This window comes from Melozone crissalis, unplaced genomic scaffold (assembly GCF_028551555.1).
Source record: "Melozone crissalis strain CALT ecotype California unplaced genomic scaffold, PUWL_Pcris_2 ptg000006l_1, whole genome shotgun sequence".
NCBI classification, from domain to species: Eukaryota; Metazoa; Chordata; class Aves; order Passeriformes; family Passerellidae; genus Melozone; species Melozone crissalis.
The window spans coordinates 26,655,462-26,674,483 of NW_026535784.1; the positions used below are offsets into that span (position 1 = coordinate 26,655,462).

General features: G+C 38.2%; 1 protein-coding gene across 2 annotated transcripts in view; it reads left to right on the plus strand.

The window, feature by feature from the left end:
• The window catches only part of ACSL1 (acyl-CoA synthetase long chain family member 1), a 38,025-nt gene extending 20,001 nt beyond the window's left edge, over positions 1 to 18,024 (plus strand). For both annotated transcript variants that reach the window (XM_054290989.1, XM_054290999.1), the window contains exons 6-21: positions 508 to 607; positions 775 to 953; positions 3,662 to 3,694; positions 3,864 to 3,915; positions 4,690 to 4,763; positions 5,523 to 5,600; positions 7,846 to 7,980; positions 9,548 to 9,682; positions 10,406 to 10,501; positions 11,555 to 11,627; positions 12,322 to 12,410; positions 14,792 to 14,908; positions 15,268 to 15,411; positions 15,915 to 16,016; positions 16,120 to 16,191; positions 16,391 to 18,024. In XM_054290989.1, the coding sequence (XP_054146964.1) occupies positions 508 to 607; positions 775 to 953; positions 3,662 to 3,694; positions 3,864 to 3,915; positions 4,690 to 4,763; positions 5,523 to 5,600; positions 7,846 to 7,980; positions 9,548 to 9,682; positions 10,406 to 10,501; positions 11,555 to 11,627; positions 12,322 to 12,410; positions 14,792 to 14,908; positions 15,268 to 15,411; positions 15,915 to 16,016; positions 16,120 to 16,191; positions 16,391 to 16,531 (1,620 nt within the window). In that variant the 3' untranslated portion in view covers positions 16,532 to 18,024. The remainder of the gene's footprint in view (positions 1 to 507; positions 608 to 774; positions 954 to 3,661; positions 3,695 to 3,863; positions 3,916 to 4,689; positions 4,764 to 5,522; positions 5,601 to 7,845; positions 7,981 to 9,547; positions 9,683 to 10,405; positions 10,502 to 11,554; positions 11,628 to 12,321; positions 12,411 to 14,791; positions 14,909 to 15,267; positions 15,412 to 15,914; positions 16,017 to 16,119; positions 16,192 to 16,390) is intronic.
• The last annotated feature ends 998 nt before the right edge of the window (positions 18,025 to 19,022 follow it).

Below are 19,022 nucleotides of genomic sequence, written 5' to 3' on the forward strand. Positions count from 1 at the left end.
GTCTGACCATCAAATGAGATGTGCATAATGTAGGGGTAAGAATACTGTGTACATAAATTTAATGTGGGGTCAAGACATAAGTGAGTCCTTCACTGATTCATGGTAATAAGGGAAATTGAAAGCTTTGCCTACCTCAATAACATAAACCCAATAAAAAGTGCAGTACTCTTGCTCAAAGTCTTTGTTAGTAGGTAAACTAAGGAGACAGTTAATATTAACTGCTTTTTTCAAAAGTACTTAATATTACTTTTAGGGATAGGGTTGAATTTTATTGGATTCTTTCCTAGAGCTCTTTATTATTTGGGGATTTTTTTCTTCCTTCCACAGATAAAAATTGAGTAGGTATTCAAAGTGAAAAAACAGTAAAAACTGCCACTTTCTAAAAGGACTTGTCCATGTGAGCTGTGTCCCATTATCTTCCTTGTTAGATTCTTAAAAATGAATCATCCTTGGAGGTCTCTAACAATAAACAAAACGTAGTGACTTTCATCTCTTCTCCTTGTGCAGTGGGTCATCATTGAACAGGCATGCTATGCATTCTCCATGGTGGTGGTGCCCCTCTATGATACACTGGGAGCTGAAGCTATTACATACATTGTGAACAAAGGTAGGACACTTTCAGTAGCTCAGCAACTGAATATATGATGGCAGAGCTGTGTGAGGGCAGAACTGTAGCCTTCTTCAGAAAAGCCTTCCATTGCAACATACTGAAGTACATATGGATCTAGTCTAAGCTGCACTTGTCATGTTGATAATATAGTTCTTTTTCATCAGCTGACTTGTCATTGGTTTTCTGTGACAAACCTGACAAGGCCAGGCTTCTGCTAACCAGTGTGGAAAAGGGAGAAACTCCAATACTCAACACCATTGTTATCATGGATTCTTTTGATGTGGATCTTGTGGAACGTGGTAAAAAGTGTGGTGTGGAAGTCTTCAGCATGAGACAAATAGAGGTAAGAATGCTTAACTGCTTTAATCCTGTTTGCTTGCCAGAAATTAGTTTCAAAATCCTTAAATATCTCTTGGATTGAAGTTTACTCAAAAATATAAAAAATAATAGGAGGAGAACAACTTGCTAATGGTATTTCACAATGCTCAAAGTATAGAAGTGGATATACCAAGATGACAGCGTGAAAGCTTGTTAACATAGTCCAAGACTGAAGACTAGATCTCAGTGTTAAGGCTTGCCCATGTGAAGCATAACGTGATAATTATATACTGTGACTAATATTTCAGAAATGCTTATTTCAAGGAGAGCCTGTGTGGGTTTTGGTCTTGTGAAAAATGGCACTTTTCTCTGTACACTGAATCTACAAGATGTTTTCTGGGGGAGAAGGAACATGTCAGTCAGCCTCTTACAGGATGAGGTTATGGTGATATAGGGGAATGAACTTTCAGGCTTTGAAAGTAGCAATCATTTTAATTAACCACCTGATGTCATGTCTTGGTTTTGCATGTAGTTTTTGTGTGCGTAGATCTCTTATGCAAGTTTATTTCATAACTTCACTCATTTGGAGAACCTTCTTCCAGGATCAAATTGCATGAGGTATATGTTTGCTCTGAGATTATGAAATTTGGTTTAGCCTGGTTTCAGATGTAGTTCTGATGAAGGCTTGGCTCACTAGGCTTTGACTATCTCCAGATAAATGTACTTGTCTTGTGCAGGTGTCAGTAGCCAGTGTGAAATGCCTCATTTCACTGAACTTGTTTTCATAGCAGTTAAGACAGCTATGTTAATAGGGCCACCTTCTGGTAAAGATACGAAAATGTCGGCTCACCTTCTTTCAAAAGACTGACTAGCAAACTGGCCTCATTAAGAGTGCCAGGTTAAAACAGAGCTAAAAACATGAAGTAGGGCTAGAGTTAAATGGCTTACAGTTCACTGGCCAAAGGGTTGGGTTAAACTTAAAAAAAGAGTGGTCCAACTGTAAGTTGTTAGAATAAAATGAGATACTTTCCTTGAGCTGAACTGCAGTTTTTGACAGAGGAAGATGCTTTCCACTGGATCTTCCAGCTATGGAAAAACAAAACTGAGGGTAAATGTTGCCTTTACAAAAGATGTTTGTATGCGTAAGTAGTGATGTTCAGTAGTAGTATATAGCTCTTATTTCATTATTGCACACATCAAATGTTAAGTAAATAGGTGTTCCAAGAGCCTTTTGTTTAAATCTCTGGCAAGAAGTTAGAGGCAAGCTTAAGTAATTGTAGTAGTCCTTCAGTGAGCAGGAAAGTTTTCTCACTTTTTTTTTTTTAAGAGGTTGGAGACTTAGAGTGTCTCTTGAAAGGTAACTATGAGCTGTTTAGGGGCTTAGACTAGAATGACTATTTCTAGCTTTGAGTAGTTGTTTTCTGGATTTCTGGCTTGAGTTTCTTGCTCAGCTGTGCGTGGGTTATGTGAACTGTTCTGCTGTGTATGCCCTAGAAGCCATCAGCTTAGTTTCTGATGCCCAATGTGTATCATATGATTACTTGTAGCTGAGTAAATAAATGGCTCTTTAATGGGAAGAGATGGTGGAGTTTTGTTGTAAGAGATCATAACAAGTGTCTGGAGACTTCAGCTGTATATTCAGTAAATCCCAGATTTTACTCAAAGCAGGTTATAGGGAGGTACTGAGCTTGTCAGTGGTACATCAAGTGGAGGTGCTGTTTTGAGCAGACAGCTATGTTGCCATAGTGGTAAATCTTTGCATAATGAACTCTTTCAAAAAGGCAAGCCTACAGGTATGGGAATGTTCATTGTCTTTCCAGACATTCCCTTTGTCTTAAACCTCATTGGGTAAATGTTAGAGGTACATGATACTAAAGAACTCTAGGGTTTGAAGGAATGAATGTGCTGTTATTGTGCAATTGGAATATAAAGTCAGTGGTGAAGTTCATGTCTGTCCTCAAAGTTACCCTTCTTCCAAGGATACACTTAACAGAAGGACCTCTTTAACTTGCATAAGCCCTTAAGGTAGTTTTGTTTCTAGTTTTAAATAGGCATGACAGTAGTAAGTCTTGGTTTGAAACTTTAAAGCTCATAGATACTCAACATTGACTTGCAAATGTCTCCTCTTTTTTTGCTATACCCTTGGTGGTAAAAGGATTGTTTTGGTATTCCTTCCCTTCTGCCTAAAGAACCCTAACATCAGTGGTCAGGCCTGAATAACTAAGGAGGAAGAATGGTTCTGGATGAGTTTTTCCTGTATAGGAGTTCAAACCACCAATGAAACGGTCTTCCTTCATTTAACCAATAATTGTTGGTGGCACATCTTCTCCATGAGGTATAGGCTTGATTGATTGTCTTATCATAACCTTGGGCTTCCCTAGTGACTTCTAGTTTATTAGCCAGAAAAGCCTTGTCAGTTTTAGATAACTTATCACTTTTTCATTTGTAAAACATGGTAGTTATTCTATGTATTTTTGAAATGTGCTTTAAAGCTTTTGTTACTCTTACATTAACCAGAGAATCACAGAATGCTTTGGTTGGAAGGAACCTTAAAGATCTGGTTCCCATCCACCCTCCAGCCATGGGTAGGAATTGCTGCACTGGGTTGCTATACAAGTTAAAATGCCTTAGCAGAGAGTCTAAATAATGAAGTATTATGGTATTTAATAATGTTTGGTAAATTTAAAACAAGAAAGCTACATGTTTATGTCTACACTTTCTCTCTTTCTGCAGGAGCTAGGAAGAGCACACAGGCAAAAACCTATGGTAAGTGTGAACTTGGTTCAAGTGACAATGTGAAGCTGGTTAGCATTCTTTAGATCAAGCTAGCAAATCTCCCATAGCTCAGAAATAACACTAGTACCCTGATGTTTTGTCCAGGAAAATATTTTCCCTTGCTGTCTTAACCATACTAATACTTTCTTAACTCTTGTAGCCTCCAAAGCCAGAAGATCTAGCAGTCATCTGTTTCACCAGTGGAACAACAGGTACACCTCATTACATTACATGGAATTTATTCTTCTGCATGTGCAAAATTAATTCAGAAGCCCTCCTACTTCCCCTCCAAGATTTCCCCCACTGCTGCACCTCTTTGGCAAGTAGTAGCTGGGGTAGTGTTACAGTAAAGTTCCCTTGGATTTTAAATTTTTTTTCCTGTTTATTAATACAGAGTTGCAGTATTAGGGCGTGGAGGCGTTAATGTTTTTGGGTTTAGAAACAAATAATGAATTTATATTTACATAACAATAAGGGCTCTGCATCAGACTTCAGACTATCAATTCTTCCGTAGTGGTTTTTTTGTACTTTATCAGCAACATTGTTCCATAGGTCTAAGAACCTTGCTGTAAGATCAAAACAGACTGTCTAGATGTCACTCACTTGACATTTGTGAAGTTCATACCCACTGGCATGGAGCATAAGGAAAGAATACAGCAGCAAGCTATATTTTTAAAACAGATGTGAGAACAGAAATTAATCTGGATTTGATAGCTGCATCTTCACAGAAGAGTTGAATTTTGAGTGAGAGACATATCAAAAAATATGATGATTTCTTAAAGTTTTGGGCTCCTTAAAAAGTTACAAGACTTCATCATAAACTGATTACTTAACTGCTGCCAGCTGTTCTTGACAGTGTTTTATTTATTTGATACACAAAGAAATGTATTAGTATCAAAAAATGCTATCACATTAGTTTTGCCACTGCTACCTTAACTTCAAGGATCTGAATTTCACTGTTGAATCCTGATGTCCTTCTTCCTTAGGAAACCCTAAAGGAGCTATGCTCACTCATCGAAACATTGTCAGCAATGCTTCAGCTTTTTTGAAATCTACAGAGGTAAACTGAAAATATAAACATTGTGGACTTGCTTGAAGGGAAATAATCTCATGAGTAAAACAAACATTGAAATCTCTAACTTTGGTCTTAAGCTGTAGTAAGATCCAAGTGAAAATGTTACTTGACAGCACTCTGTGTCCACTAGTCAGAAGTCAGTGTGTATTGGCTATTCTGCCAGGGTCAAGAACCCAACAGATTTCCAATCTGTTCTGCTGTAACCAAAGTGATACAATGATGCTGATGTGAATGTGGATTACATTCTGCCATGGGCTTACAATGTTTCTCATTAGTGCAAGGAGTACTGTTTCTAAATTAAGCAACTGGTCTCACAATTAGCTCATGTAAGGTACTTTTGATATTGACCTTGGGGTAAATAAGGTAAACAAACTTCCTAATCTTAGATGAAAGTATATTTTTTCAAACCAATGCTATTTTAATCTCTATTGTCCCTTTACTCTCTCAATATATGTAGTGGAACTCTGTGGTTTATATCAGAATTTATTTCTTCTCAGAATTCTATGGATGATAAATTGTAATAATCTGGTCACTATACTCAACTCTAAGATTGTTTCTGCTGTGTGTCTTTACTCACGCTAGAAAGTCATTGCTGTAGTCCTTAATAAAAAAACAATGCAGCTTCATTACAAGCAAAACTAAAGTAGGGGCTGTGTTCTAGAGTTTAGATGCTAGATTTTACTGTTGTGTTTAACTTAGGCTAAATAGACTCAATGAGAATTAAACTTTTGCTAACACTTCCAGAAATCATTTATACCTTCTTCTGATGATGTGCTGATATCATTCCTGCCCCTGGCTCATATGTTTGAGAGAGTTGTTGAGGTAAGCATCTGTTTGTTGTACTAAATTACTGAGAAGCTTACTTCTCTTACAGCATGCATCCAGGTGAAATATGCTCTTCCTTCTTGACTCTTGTAAATGTGTGTGAAAGCTTGAAATAAGGTTCAGGAAAGCAGTGTCCTATAAACAGTACATGATGAGCTCTAGGCAATTGGTTTTTATGCCAGAATAGAAACATTAACCTTAGAGCTAGGGTTAATTAGAAACTGGTTTACTAGAACATGAGGCAATCCCTTAGCACATGTACACCGCCTAGAAATGCCTTCCAGTGTAATTAATGCATTATTAAAAATCCATGCCATTCTTTAGTCTGCAAACTTCAAAAATTTATAATATAAGGAGGCATTCTGTTTGCTTACACAAAACTAATTTTAAGTTAAATTCACTATTGCTTCCAAGAAATTTCAGTAAAGAGGAAGGGATTTTGTTTCAGGGTAATTTTCTTCTGGGAAATGGAAGTGGCTTTTAAGGCCATGTCAATGACGAACTTTGAAGTTCTCTTGGATCACTTGTTTTACCCTGTAGCAAAATCTGAAGCCTAATTTTTGAGAATGAAATGGCTGCAGTTGTCTTAATGCTGGCAGTCTTGAAGACCTCTGCGCCCATTTTGGGTGCTATTCATTATTGAATGGATGCAATTCTGCAACTATGCCTCTACAGGATGCAAGAAGTTTATGCATTAATTACTGTACTTACTGAAGTTGAATTAACACCTCTTCCTCAGGTGAGATTGCAAATACATATGTTGAAGTTTTATAGAGGGAGCATCCATGCAAGCATGAAAAATGCATATGAAGCTAGAAATTGTTGTATGACTTCCATTAGGAATCCTAAGTTTTCTGTAGAAAGTCTGTGTGTATACATATATAAGCAAAAATGTCTATATTCATATGTGTGCATATATATATGTGTCTGTGTGTATATGCCACAAAGATTTGGAATAGTACACAATTGAGGTCTACAGGTGCCTTTGGGCATTCAGCACTTTTTCTTCCTGGTCACCTTGATATCAGTTATACCTCCATGTCTGTTCTACTCCCCTATCTTGCATCAGAACATACAAACAGCTCTGCTCTTGATTAGGCAGTAGAAACAGGATGGGAACTTGCATTTTAAAAGAAAAAATTAAAAGAGTGTTTGGATTGCAGTATTGCTCTGCCTGTACAAAATAGGTGGCATAGCTATAATAAGACATTATTGGTAGAAAGTAGAAAAGAATTCTTGCTGTTTGGTTCTCTGTGAGAACCAGTCTGTACAGTCCTGTTTTAAAGTTGACTTTTCCTTGGTTTTGGCATCATGTGGAAGTTAGAGCGTCAATGAACTTGGCTTGACAATTATACTGTTCCTGCTTAGTAAAGGCAAGTTGCTGCTCAGTCCATAAGGACTGATATTTGCTGCTTTTAGCAGATGGTGGTAAAATATAAGGTAGAGGGGGAAAGTGACACTTTAGCATGTCTCATGCAGTAAATAAGAGGATGGATAGTAGGGAATGAAGGAAAAGCAGATAGGTATAAACACAAGGGAGAGGAGAGATGTTAAACACTGAAAAAGTAGGAAAATAAAGTGAGGTGTGTAAAGTAGGTGGTGAAACTCCTAGTCTTCTGGTTTCTAGACAGAAAATGTCAAACACAACAGGATTTAGTCTGCCTACCTTTATGTGGGTCTGAAGTGATACAGAAATAAGCTCTGGCTCTGCTAGAATCTTCTGAAGAGCATCTTGATCAAGAACAAGTCCTCTGCTCACATCAGTCCTGTGAAATGAGAAGGAAAACCAGAGTGCAAGGATTGGAAATGAAGTAGCAAGTATGCAGAAATCCTCACTGGCCTAGTAAAATAGCATGTGTGGACTATAAATGCAGAATTTCTAGGTATAAAGCAGGGGACAAACAAGTCAATATTTTTAAATAAGCTTGCTAATTATTTCAAATGGAGAAGTTCTCCTTTTCAGTCTTTTGCCTGCTCTTGAGTTACTGGCATTACCTTATTTGAGCAACTGCCCTTTTTGGATAGAGGCTTTTGTGCTAAGCTTGAAGGTATGGTTTGTGTACACCAGATGTGTCTTGCTACTTGATCTTTCTAGTGCTGTCTTAATGTGAGAATGCTACAAAACTAGTCCAGAAGTTGAGAGGGTTTAAGGTCAATCCACATCGCATAGGACTGTCCTACATACAGAGCTGGAGCACATTGTACCTCCTGTGTTTTCAGAGTGTTTACTTTTTTCTAACAGTGTGTGGTTCTGTGCCATGGAGCCCGGATAGGATTCTTTCAAGGGGATATCAGGCTACTCATGGATGACCTAAAAACACTGCAGCCAACTGTATTTCCTGTAGTACCAAGACTGTTGAACAGAATGTTTGACAAGGTAAGTCTACAGGCATGAGTGCAGGCTTTTAAAAGACTCCATAAAGTTTCTGCTGCCAGAGTAAGAGTAACTGCTGTGTCTGGGATATTAAATTGGCGTGCTAACAAATGTGTGCATCTCTTTTAAAAGAGAGCTGAAAATGCAGGGAATAGCACTTGTTGCATTAAAACACTTTCAGGCAGCAAATACTAGTATTGAAAAGTCTGACTAGGGGACTTGATTCTCTCTGTGTCGATTCATGACTTAGTGTTTGCTCTGAGCAAGTTATTTAAGTCTAGTCTACAACACGAAAATGAGGCTTGGCATCTGCATGCCACACTTTTAGCATCTGACTCATGGAGTGGAATTTGCAAAGCAAGGTCAGGTGTTTGCCTGTGTTTGCTGGACACAGACAAATTTCCTACATGGCAGCCAGAGTGTGTTCTAGCTGGGAGAACTGTAAAGCAGCTAGTTGGGAGTGCTGGGGAGGTGTCTGTAGCCTCACTCTCCTGTGTGTGCTGCGTGCCTGCTCACAGTTAACTGAGATGGGAATTTGAAAGTAGATTCTTTCCTGAGCTTCAGATTTTAACTGGCCTTTTGCCTATGGGTGACTGACTCCTTTTAGGGTACAGCCAGGGGAGCTAAAGGATATAATAAATCCTATGACTGCTAAAGAAGTGGCAGAGCTGTCTATGCTGTCTTAGCCAGGAAATTTCTCTGATCATGAGGCTAGAGAAACACCAAGTAACACAAGGTTCTGTTTGGCTTTGGAATTCATTTGGAGGGGAAGAAAACCTGAGACTAGCTTTTAGTACTTAAAATGTAGCTTCTTATTCTGCTCACACATTCTCTACTGGAATTTGAGAAGCACAGTCAAAGTTTGGGACTTTGTTCTCATGATTTCCTCTTGCTTCTTTAGTCTGAGGCTTCCACCTCACCCACCCTTGCAGTGACCTAGCATGTGAAGCCAGCAAGTTGGGGACTTGCCATAGCAGGGGGACATAATGCTGCAGTCTGCATGCTTTCAGTCATAGTGCTGTCTTCCTCTTTCCAAATGAATGTACTAATGTTTGGCTTGCTGTTGAGCCTGCTCTCTGCCTTCCTAAGAACAACTAGAAGGAGACTTTGAAAAGTGATCTAAAGGGCAAATTTGTATATGCAAGACAGATCTCCATTTGGTATTTCTGAAGTGACCTGCATCTCCTCACAACACCATGTTTTGCATTATGTATTATGGTAGGATTCTTTTTAGAAAAAGCTGAGGATGATGCTTAATTTGGATTTTGATGATACTAGAAAAGAGAAGTAAACCATCCATTTTCATTCATACATGTTAATGAAGAAATTATGCATTGAAACAACATCACACATTTTGATGGATATCAAGAATTAAGTGCTGATTTCAACTCTTGAACTGAGGTCAAAATAAAAATTCACAAGTATTTCTTACTAGAATTAAGATGCCTATCAATAAAGGTTGCTTTCATTTATTTGGTTTTCACTGTTAAGAGTGTCTATGCATGCATATGTAAGAAAAAGGGAATGGTAATCTATGAGAATTCTAACCATAGTTCATCTTTCTTAATAGATTTTTGGGCAGGCAGATTCTTCAATAAAGAGGTGGCTGTTGGACTTCGCTTCCAAGAGGAAAGAAGCAGAACTCAGAAGTGGCATAGTTAGAAATAACAGTTTCTGGGATAAAGTCATCTTCCGTAAAATACAGGTATGCTTGAAAGCCTCCGAGTTAAACTTTGCCATTGTTGGATTTCATACCAATACTTATAATTTGGTATGGCTTTTTCACTGAGTTAAGACTACCTGGCTACTCAGAGTAAAAATCAGAGCTGGCTTTTTATTTTCAACCTCATTTTTTCAATTCCCTTAGTTGTCGTAGTATCAGCTAACTGTACTAAGGAAGTCACTCTGAAGCAGTCTGGTGCTTCTCTCTTACTGCTTTGAAAGCAAACATTGTCCTTCTGAAGGAAGAATGCTAAGTATGATACAGTGCCACCTGGAACTCCCACTGTCTTCTCCCTGTTTGTCATGCCTGCTGTTATATCTGACCCTCACTTGATATGGCCTTAACCTTGGCAGTACAACGTGCCTGTGTTGCTGCTCTTTGTAGCGTTCAGGGTGTATGAGAAACTGATACAAGGCAGTTAAATATAAAGCCATCACTGTAAGGCCATGGCTTAAGCTCCTTTTTGCAGGGTCTGCATTGCAGTGACACCATGTACAGATACTTTGAGATTCTGTATCTTCCAGCCAATAATGAGACTAGAAACACTGCAAGAAAAACAGCTTGCAATAGCAGGACTACACTTTTACTCTCTACCGTTTGTGGGTGGCACTGTATGTCAACAGTGGCTAAGGGTGTCATAGAAGATGACTCTGGAAATATTTCTGAAATGCTTTTGGTGTCCACAGTATCTTGTGTCTGTTGTAGGCAAGTTTGGGAGGAAGAGTAAAGCTGATGATCACAGGAGCAGCACCTGTGTCTGCAAGTGTACTGACCTTCTTGAGAGCAGCTCTTGGTTGTCAGGTGAGTTGCCTGGCCTTAAGTCCCAAACCCTAAATATTTTAACACCTGGAGTGTTTAACATCTCTACTCTCCCTTAGAGAGCTCCCTTGTTAGAGCTTGTCTAGCAGTCTGATTATATGGATAACTCTTTCTAGTGTTCTTGGAGATGATACAAGTGCATGCTCTTTTCCTGAGTTTCTCTCAGTCCCCTGAAGTTTCTGTATTCATCCCAAAGTCTTTTAACTGAAGTAACCAGCTGACCTGTCTTAGGAAAGACTTTTTTTGTGGGCTGCAGTAAGTAATAAATTACCTACTTTGTTTAATTTTCTGGAGTTTGCCTTGTTTACAGAAATATTTTTAACTACTGTAGAAAATCTAATAATCAGTGTGGTAATATTGTAGTGTTGCTGTTTTGAACATGAGGTGAATCAATTTGCACATGTTGCATTTATCTTCAGAGCCTCTTCCAAGTATAAGCTTCTGGAGGTAAAATTCAACAGCAATGGCATAAAATAGAACAAATGTGTTGAAATTAAATAAATTCAATTAAAATTAAATTTCAAGGATAGAAAGCAAAATCATCTAAAATGTCAGGCTTCCATAATTTCCTGAAGTTTTTCAGTGGTGTGCTGGTGTAACAATGTGTTTTGCATAGAAAAGGGAAGCCTGTCATGTGTATAGCAATCACAGAACTGTCATGGGGCATAGGGATTCCATTTCTGGCTGTCTCAGACAAGCCTATTTTTAAATTATGTGAATGAAGTCACTGCTAGTGCTATGGTTCTTCACTTCTTTCTTGCTTCTTCTGCTGTTTTCTGTTTTAGTCTACACAGGTGTCACATGCTGTGTGAAACTTTGGAGTAGATATTGGAACTGAAGGTGGAATATTAGCATTTAAAACTGTATTGTGATAAAACTAATATTTCAGGGGGTTTTTTAGAAGGTGCTGAGGGTTTTGGTACACTCAAATTTAAACAATTAGAAGAAAATAAACATAATATTAATTGCATTTTAATGAAGAAACTGTGTTGAAAAGTAATGGTCTTTAGATTATATTTTGATTTCTCCTTCTAGTTCTATGAAGGTTATGGACAGACTGAATGCACAGCTGGATGCTCCCTGTCATTGCCTGGTGACTGGACTGCAGGTATGATGTTCAGCTGTCTACCTGTCTGTTAAATTTTAGGATTAGTGAAATTTTTAGAGGTCCCTGATGACTTACTTTGTTTAATCTTCACTAACTTTATCCCAGATCACTTTATTTATTCTTCACCTATCGTGAGTGATAAGATTGGTTTTCTTCAAGTGAAATAAAAATAATTGAAGAGATCGCTTGACATTTCTACCCTAAATAGCTATGAATGCTCAGTAATTCAAACTTCTAGGATTTGTTCTTGTAAGCTGAAGTAGCTTTAGGAGAGGGGAGGTCACAGTATTAACCCTTGTAGTTTCTATCAAGCACAAATCTTCTGTGTATAATGGCACTTGTGGAAATACAAATGCCATTTCTTGGTGTTTGGAATCAAGCGTGTGCACTTCCCTGAGCTGTTACATCTCTAGCTCCCTAACTGATATAATATTGCTAATGGAAACTGTATGGGACTTCTGCTACTTAAATATGTCTGTAGAGTGAGGATCCTGATTATAAGAAAAAGCAAGCTTGAATACATGGTTCAGCTTGTAACATTCTTAGGGATATCTGAGAAATTAATGTTGCAGTCCTGGCAAATTTAAGCTACCAGAAATCAGTTTTCCATCTTTCTTCAGTATGTAAGCAGCTTATTTTTTTCAGAATCTGACTAAAAAGCATCAGGCTATTGAAGTGTTACTGTATTTAATAGGTCATGTTGGAGCACCAATGGCATGCAATATCATCAAGCTTGTTGATGTACAAGAAATGAATTACTTGGCTGCCAAAGGAGAGGGTGAGGTAAGTAAGAAAGGCAATATGACCCTCTTGGGAATTTTTGGAATTTTTTTTTTTTTGTTCCTGAAATAACTGAGTTTAGTAAAAGTGCTAAACATGGCCTGCTACATGAAATCTAAGATGCCTGCATGCCATACTTGTTAATGATTCACAGAAACAAATCAGGAAATATAAATGGGGGGAGGGAAAAGAGCTTACATAGCAATGTTATCCCACGGGCTAACAGATGGTTTTATGACCATACATAAGGCTGTTTGACAAGGCAACATCTTCCAGCTGTGGAATAGCTGGGAAGTGTGGCCACCTCATGGTGCAGCTACCCTTCAGCAGAATGCTGGCAGAGGGCTTCCCTCCCACCCTGCTGCCAAGGGCCAGAGAGCAGCTGATGCATACAGCCAGTTACCCAGCTTGGGTAAAAATAAATTACTACATGAACATCTCTTCAAAATAGATACAAAGTTAAGAGATGAGATGAGGTCACTTAAAGTGGCTGGGAACTTCTGAGAAATGAACATCAAGTGCCATGAAGGTTGCTGGTGATTTGTGATTTGTGCCTGCACGTTTTTCTGAACTTTTTAATGCAATCTGCACAAATTGAACACGTATGTTTTACAAATTGCATTTTGAGGACTCAGCTTTACATGTGATGCTATATGCTGTCTTCTAAAGTATTTTTTCAAAATTAAGTGTATACAGATTTAACTTTGTATCTACTTTGAAGAGATGTTCATGTAGTAATTTATTTTTCCCAAGCTTCGAAAGCAGATTTACTGTGGTGTCTTTCATGTGGAGGCAACTGGGGAAGTGAGAAATTAAAAGTAACTTAAGCAAGTAACTGATCTGTGGCTAGGATTTATAATATTTATAAGGATTTATAATATTTATTTGTTTTGGTTGTGATTCGTATGAGACTAGAAACAAATCATTGAGCTTTAACTCCCAGAAATACTCAAGGATTTTGTTGGTCTTCGTGGTGGGAAACTGCTTGCAAGTGAAGAACAATGTCAAAAGTCTTCTGTCTTGCATATGACTCCATATGTAGTCTTCAACAGCACATTTTGCTTCACTTTCAGTATGTTCTTAGAGATTGGTTTGCTAGAGGAACTGAGTATAAATTCTTATAATGATAAATAGTTAAATAGTTTTTTAGAGTCTCCTAAAAGTGTTTTGCTTTCACTTAATGTGAAAATATGCTGCATTAGGAATTACTTGGACTTGAATAAAAATGGTAGCTCCTTAATGTATCAGCTGCCCTCTTAGTCTTTCAGGCCTAATTTCCTCAGTATAAACTATTCGAAATATAACAAAAAAGTATTGTAACTTGCTTCACAGAACTCAAAGCCCATTGCTTTTGAATTGGCTCTCCTTATGCATTTGCCTAAAAGAAATATTCTTCCTTATTTTCTGTTTTTTATCTGGGTTAAATATTTCTAGTCCCCTTCTCTGAGAGTAAGCTTGCAATATTCTCTGCTCTGTCAGCCTTGATTTTCACTTTTGCCAGTCAAGAAGAATAAATATGTGAATAGAATTATATATGAGCATATGCAGAAGAGGTCTCAGTGCCAGCTAGCAGGATACAGATAAATGGTTGGCTGTCTCTACTGGGAAAAGCTGTGACCTGCTGTGATCTCAGGGGCTGTGAAAAATTAACATTTGATTATTCAGTCTTTGACCTGACTGGAACACGTAGAGTCCTCTTTTATTTGTATCCTTCCAGATAAGGTCTTTTTTAGAACAGAAGTTAGTTGCTTTGCAAATAATACTTTAGTTTGGTCCCAAGTTTGTTACTGTCTCCATAAGGTCATGAGAACCCTCACTAGTACTCTGATCTCCCTCCTATTGACAACATCTCATGTTCATTATATTGTAGCTCACCAGCATACTGGGTAGGCACTGAACGTTTTTCAAAAATTGATTGCTGTGCCACATTAGTAATTCCTTCTAGCCTAATTTTTGGGCAACAAATGCCATTTGCTTGATACCCAACTGGTTTGTTCTCCATTAGTTTTAGCACAATGCCCCTGCTGTTTACCAAAGCTGAAATGAAAATGTTGCCAGGCTGAGAGATCGTATTTCTGGATGCAGCAGAATTTTTTCACATAAATAAAACCAAATTTCTTCTGATAGGTTCCAATTATTCAAATAGTGGGTAGGAAGACTACTGCTAGACTGGAAGAGATCAGATCCTTCCAATTGCTTCTTACTCAATTTCATACCAATGGAAAACATTAGGTCTCCAAAAACCATGAGAAATTCCTGTACAAACACAAATTTCCTCTTGCCTTTTTAATGGGCATTAAGAATCATTGGAGATGAATTTTTTTATAGTAGTGATTGCTAACTTTCCTTCATTGTGGCACATATTAACAAATGGCTCTTTTCAGGTGTGTATTAAAGGGGTAAATGTGTTTCGTGGCTATTTAAAAGATCCGGAAAAAACAGCAGAGGCTCTGGACAAAGATGGCTGGCTTCACACAGGAGATATTGGCAAGTGGCTACCAGTAAGTTAACTTACATAGCTGCAATAATACTTTCATAGTAACTGGCAGAAATTTAATAAATATATTAGAAAACATTTGCTATTGAACAGAATTAGTTAGGTGAAAGACAAGAATTTGTGGATAATCACTGTTGTAGCTGAATCTGTATGCCTGGGCCTAAAAAAGGATTGACAGTGTCAGTGCTGAGGCTTTCCCCACTTTAGATTAGATGGATACATAACCTATTTTCTTCTAACACTAGTTTGACTATTCTCTGATTTTAACACAGTTTCATTGTGCCAGTGTGGCATGCCTATGGTGTGTAGATTGGTTTTTCACCTGAAGTGCCTCCTCTGAGTAAAAGTTATTTCTGCCAACAGAATGGTACATTGAAGATCATTGACCGGAAAAAACACATATTTAAACTAGCCCAGGGAGAGTACATAGCACCAGAAAAAATAGAGAATGTGTATCTGAGATGTGAAGCTGTTGCACAGGTGTTTGTCCATGGAGAGAGCTTGCAGGTAAGCATTTTTCAGGTAATTTTAAAAATTAATGCAAAGGAAGACTGCAGCAAAGTTTTCCTTTCTTCCTTCCCCTCACCCCAAATTTTGGGACTGACATTTAAATTTTTATTGTAAACTATTATCATTATGCATTTTGGTTGTGATTGGATTCCAGCAGTTACATAGCATGTTTCTGGATTTAGTTTCACACCAGGTAGTGAAACTAAACTAATTTGCATATTAATGACTGTATATAAATTGCTAACATTGTGCAGTGGGAAAAACCAAAAAAACAAAACAGAAAAACCCATGCATACCAAGAAAGAACCTGGATATCTTGGGGGTTTTCAAATGTGAAGAAAAATGTGGATCTTAATTCTTTCAGTTCAGCTGAACTGAACTGCACTTGCTGTGTTCAGGTAGGTATCAGAGAAAGCTGTTGACTTTACAGCAGGATCAAAAATGCTCCCCAATGAAATGTGTAGGAACTGAAGTGTTTCTCTTTTTTTTTTTTTTTTTAGGCCTTCTTAGTAGGTGTTGTGGTACCTGATCCTGAGACTCTGAACAGCTGGGCCAAGAAAAGGGGATGTGAAGGCTCCTATCAAGAGCTATGCAGAAACAAGGTAAGGGGCATGTCTAGCTGAACTGTTAAATGTTCTGCATCAGCTTTTTCAAGTTGCTGCTTATGGAAGCATGAAGCTATATAACATATTTCTGTATCCACAGGATGTAAAAAAATATATTCTGGAGGACATGGTGAGAGTTGGGAAAGAGTCTGGTTTGAAGTCATTTGAACAGGTATGATGCTTATGAGAACCAAATACCTAATTTTTTAAACTTGTCAACACCAATATGATCCGATTCTCCAAACACTGCTTTTAATTTGTGTCTGGAAAACTTTTCAAGTGATGAGCTTTGGTAAGATGTCTGGGCAAGTTTGTAACAGTCTTGTCTATTTCAAGGAATACAGCTTGGCTAGTAACTTTTTATTTTCCAGGTGAAAGACATTGTCCTGCACACTGAAATGTTTTCTATTGAAAATGGCCTGTTGACACCAACACTGAAGGCGAAGAGACCAGAACTGCGAAAATACTTCCAGTCACAGATAGATGAACTCTATGCTAATGCCAAAATGTAACTGCAAATGGAAGAGAAAAATGGCACATGTCTGTCTACTGTTGGCCTTTGTATCTGTATTTTGACTACAGCAAAAATAGGGAAGGAAACTGTGCAATCATTAACTTGTACAAAAATGGGTACTTGCCATAGGAACATTGAAGAAATGGAACACTGCCTTACTGTCAAGTCGTGTTGCATACTGTTTTTATGGTGACCTACAATTTCCAAAAAGAGCCTTAACTGTAAATGGTAACTATATGTAAGTTATTTAATATTTCCTTGGTCAAAAATGGGACTCACCTTCACCAAGGAGCTAAGGTTTTATTGCCAGCATGTTTGCTGTCTGCAGTGTGTTTTGCAGTTGTCAATTCCACAAAGGATTTGGCAGCTTTGAAAATGCCTCTAAGTATCCTGCATTCTCAGAAAAATTACTTAAGCTGTTCAAAACCACCCCACCCACCCAACCACCAAAAAACCCAAACCCTTACAGTTTGCATGGCTGGTATCACATCTTTTGTTAGTCCCAATGTTAACTGGGGCAAGGCATCTGAGCTGTATCTCCCCTCTACATGTGCAGCCAGTTATGGGATGTACCTCTATAAGGTAGAAGTCAGCACTCCCCACAAAGAAGATTGATGAATAGAAGTTCCTCAGAGTCTGCATATGGTGGTTCTGCACTGTGTGGATGCAGTTCTTTCAGCAAGTGTAGCCTCTGCTACATTAGCATGGTTCTGGAGTGGTGCCAGCCCTGCAAATGAGCAGATCCCAACTCTGGCAAGAACACTAGAGACCTAAAAACCAAATCAGAAGGCTGGGCTATGCTAACAGTCAGGGTAAACGTTGCACCTGTACCAGACACTTGTTGCCCTGTAATGAACTTGTATTTAAAATGTGTTTTTATAAAAATGTGCCAGGCCCTCTCTAAGTGGAAGACTTCTGACATAACCTGTTTCCTGTGCTTTATGTATGAGCCACTGAGTACCCTTCACTGAACAGCAAAATAGGTCAGGTAGAATGTTTTTGCCTGATGCTTTGCAGCAATTGGAATGATTTATACATGCCAACTGAACTGTGTGCTGGCCCAGGATAGGTATTTGTTCAGGGATCAAAACCTAATTCCCAGATAAATTGCAAAATAAAAACTAGTTATTACCTTTTGTTTGAAAAATCAGCAGAAATAAGCCTTATTCCAGCATAAGTCTTTTGCTATCCTTAACAGAGTTGGTTTTGCATTAACATTCATTGCTGTTTTTTGAAAACATGGATATATGTAAAATACAAGCACAACAAGGTTTGCACTAAGATTTGTGTGTGATTGTAATGCACTACTCTGTAGCATAATTTCGTATGTGTATACAATTCAGGTACACAAATCCAAGTCAACTGTTAGAGCAGTAGTTTTACATTGAAATTCAAATGTTTGCTTAGTGTTGGCTATTTCTATGTTTTATAAAACCAAAACAATTTTCAAAACCAATGAAGGAAACCAAAATAAATATTTCTGCATTTCAATGCTGTGATGTGTTTGTTTATCAAGGAAAAATGCTGCTGACTAACAAGCCCAGGTGTAATGTTCTAACTGACAGGGTCTAAAACTCCACTGCTACAGACATACTGAATACATTCTAAAGGCTGGTTGTTTACACTTTTGCTTTTGGAAAGTAACTCTTTATGTTTAAGGTGTTGGCCAATATTTGTAGGAAAAGGATGCTCTTGTATGTAACTTGCTCTTTCAGTACTTTACGAAACAAGCAAATCTTTTATTTTTGTCTTTTTCCTGGCAATTGCGTTCTTACCATCACCTCAGATGACTTAAGTGAAAGGTGGAGTTTTCTGAAACACTGCCTGGGTGGTAGTGGGTTTCCTTAATCCTGCCCTCACACTGCATTTGGCTTAAATCCAGGGGGTATGGTTTGAGAGATTTCAGGGCTGGAGTTACCAGAGCAGGGTCGAGGAAGGACCACCACCCACACATTATTTAAAGCTCCATGAGAATATAGATGTCAGTGCAAGATGCTAAGCAAATTTCTGCTCCTACTCACTGTAGAGTTTCTCCTCTCACGTAATTTTCTATTTTCTTTTATACGTTTCTTCCATACTACGAGAAACCTAAACCAGATTTTGTCACTTACTGAATAACATACTCATATCTGTGTGTATGCTGCTTGGAAAGGCAGGCAAGTGTCACCACACGTCACCTGCTGGAGATAGCTGAGCAATGGTGGAGAATTGGATCCAAGGTTTATGTTCTTAACAACGTTCTATTGAAGAAACCTTTCTGGAAAAGCATCTATCACTACAGAAACAAATTTGTACTGTCTTATTTGTGGCTCAAGGGGCTAGGTGCTATAGCCAGCAAAATTGAAGCCGACAGAGAGCTTACCGCCTCTTAAGCCTGAAGTGTGTGTTTCAGTGTTTTAGTTTGCCTGGCTAAAGCCAAAGGGGTGTGTGTGGGTGTCATCACCGCCAGTGGATACAGAGGTGTGGCAGTCCGTCCGACTGACGGGACG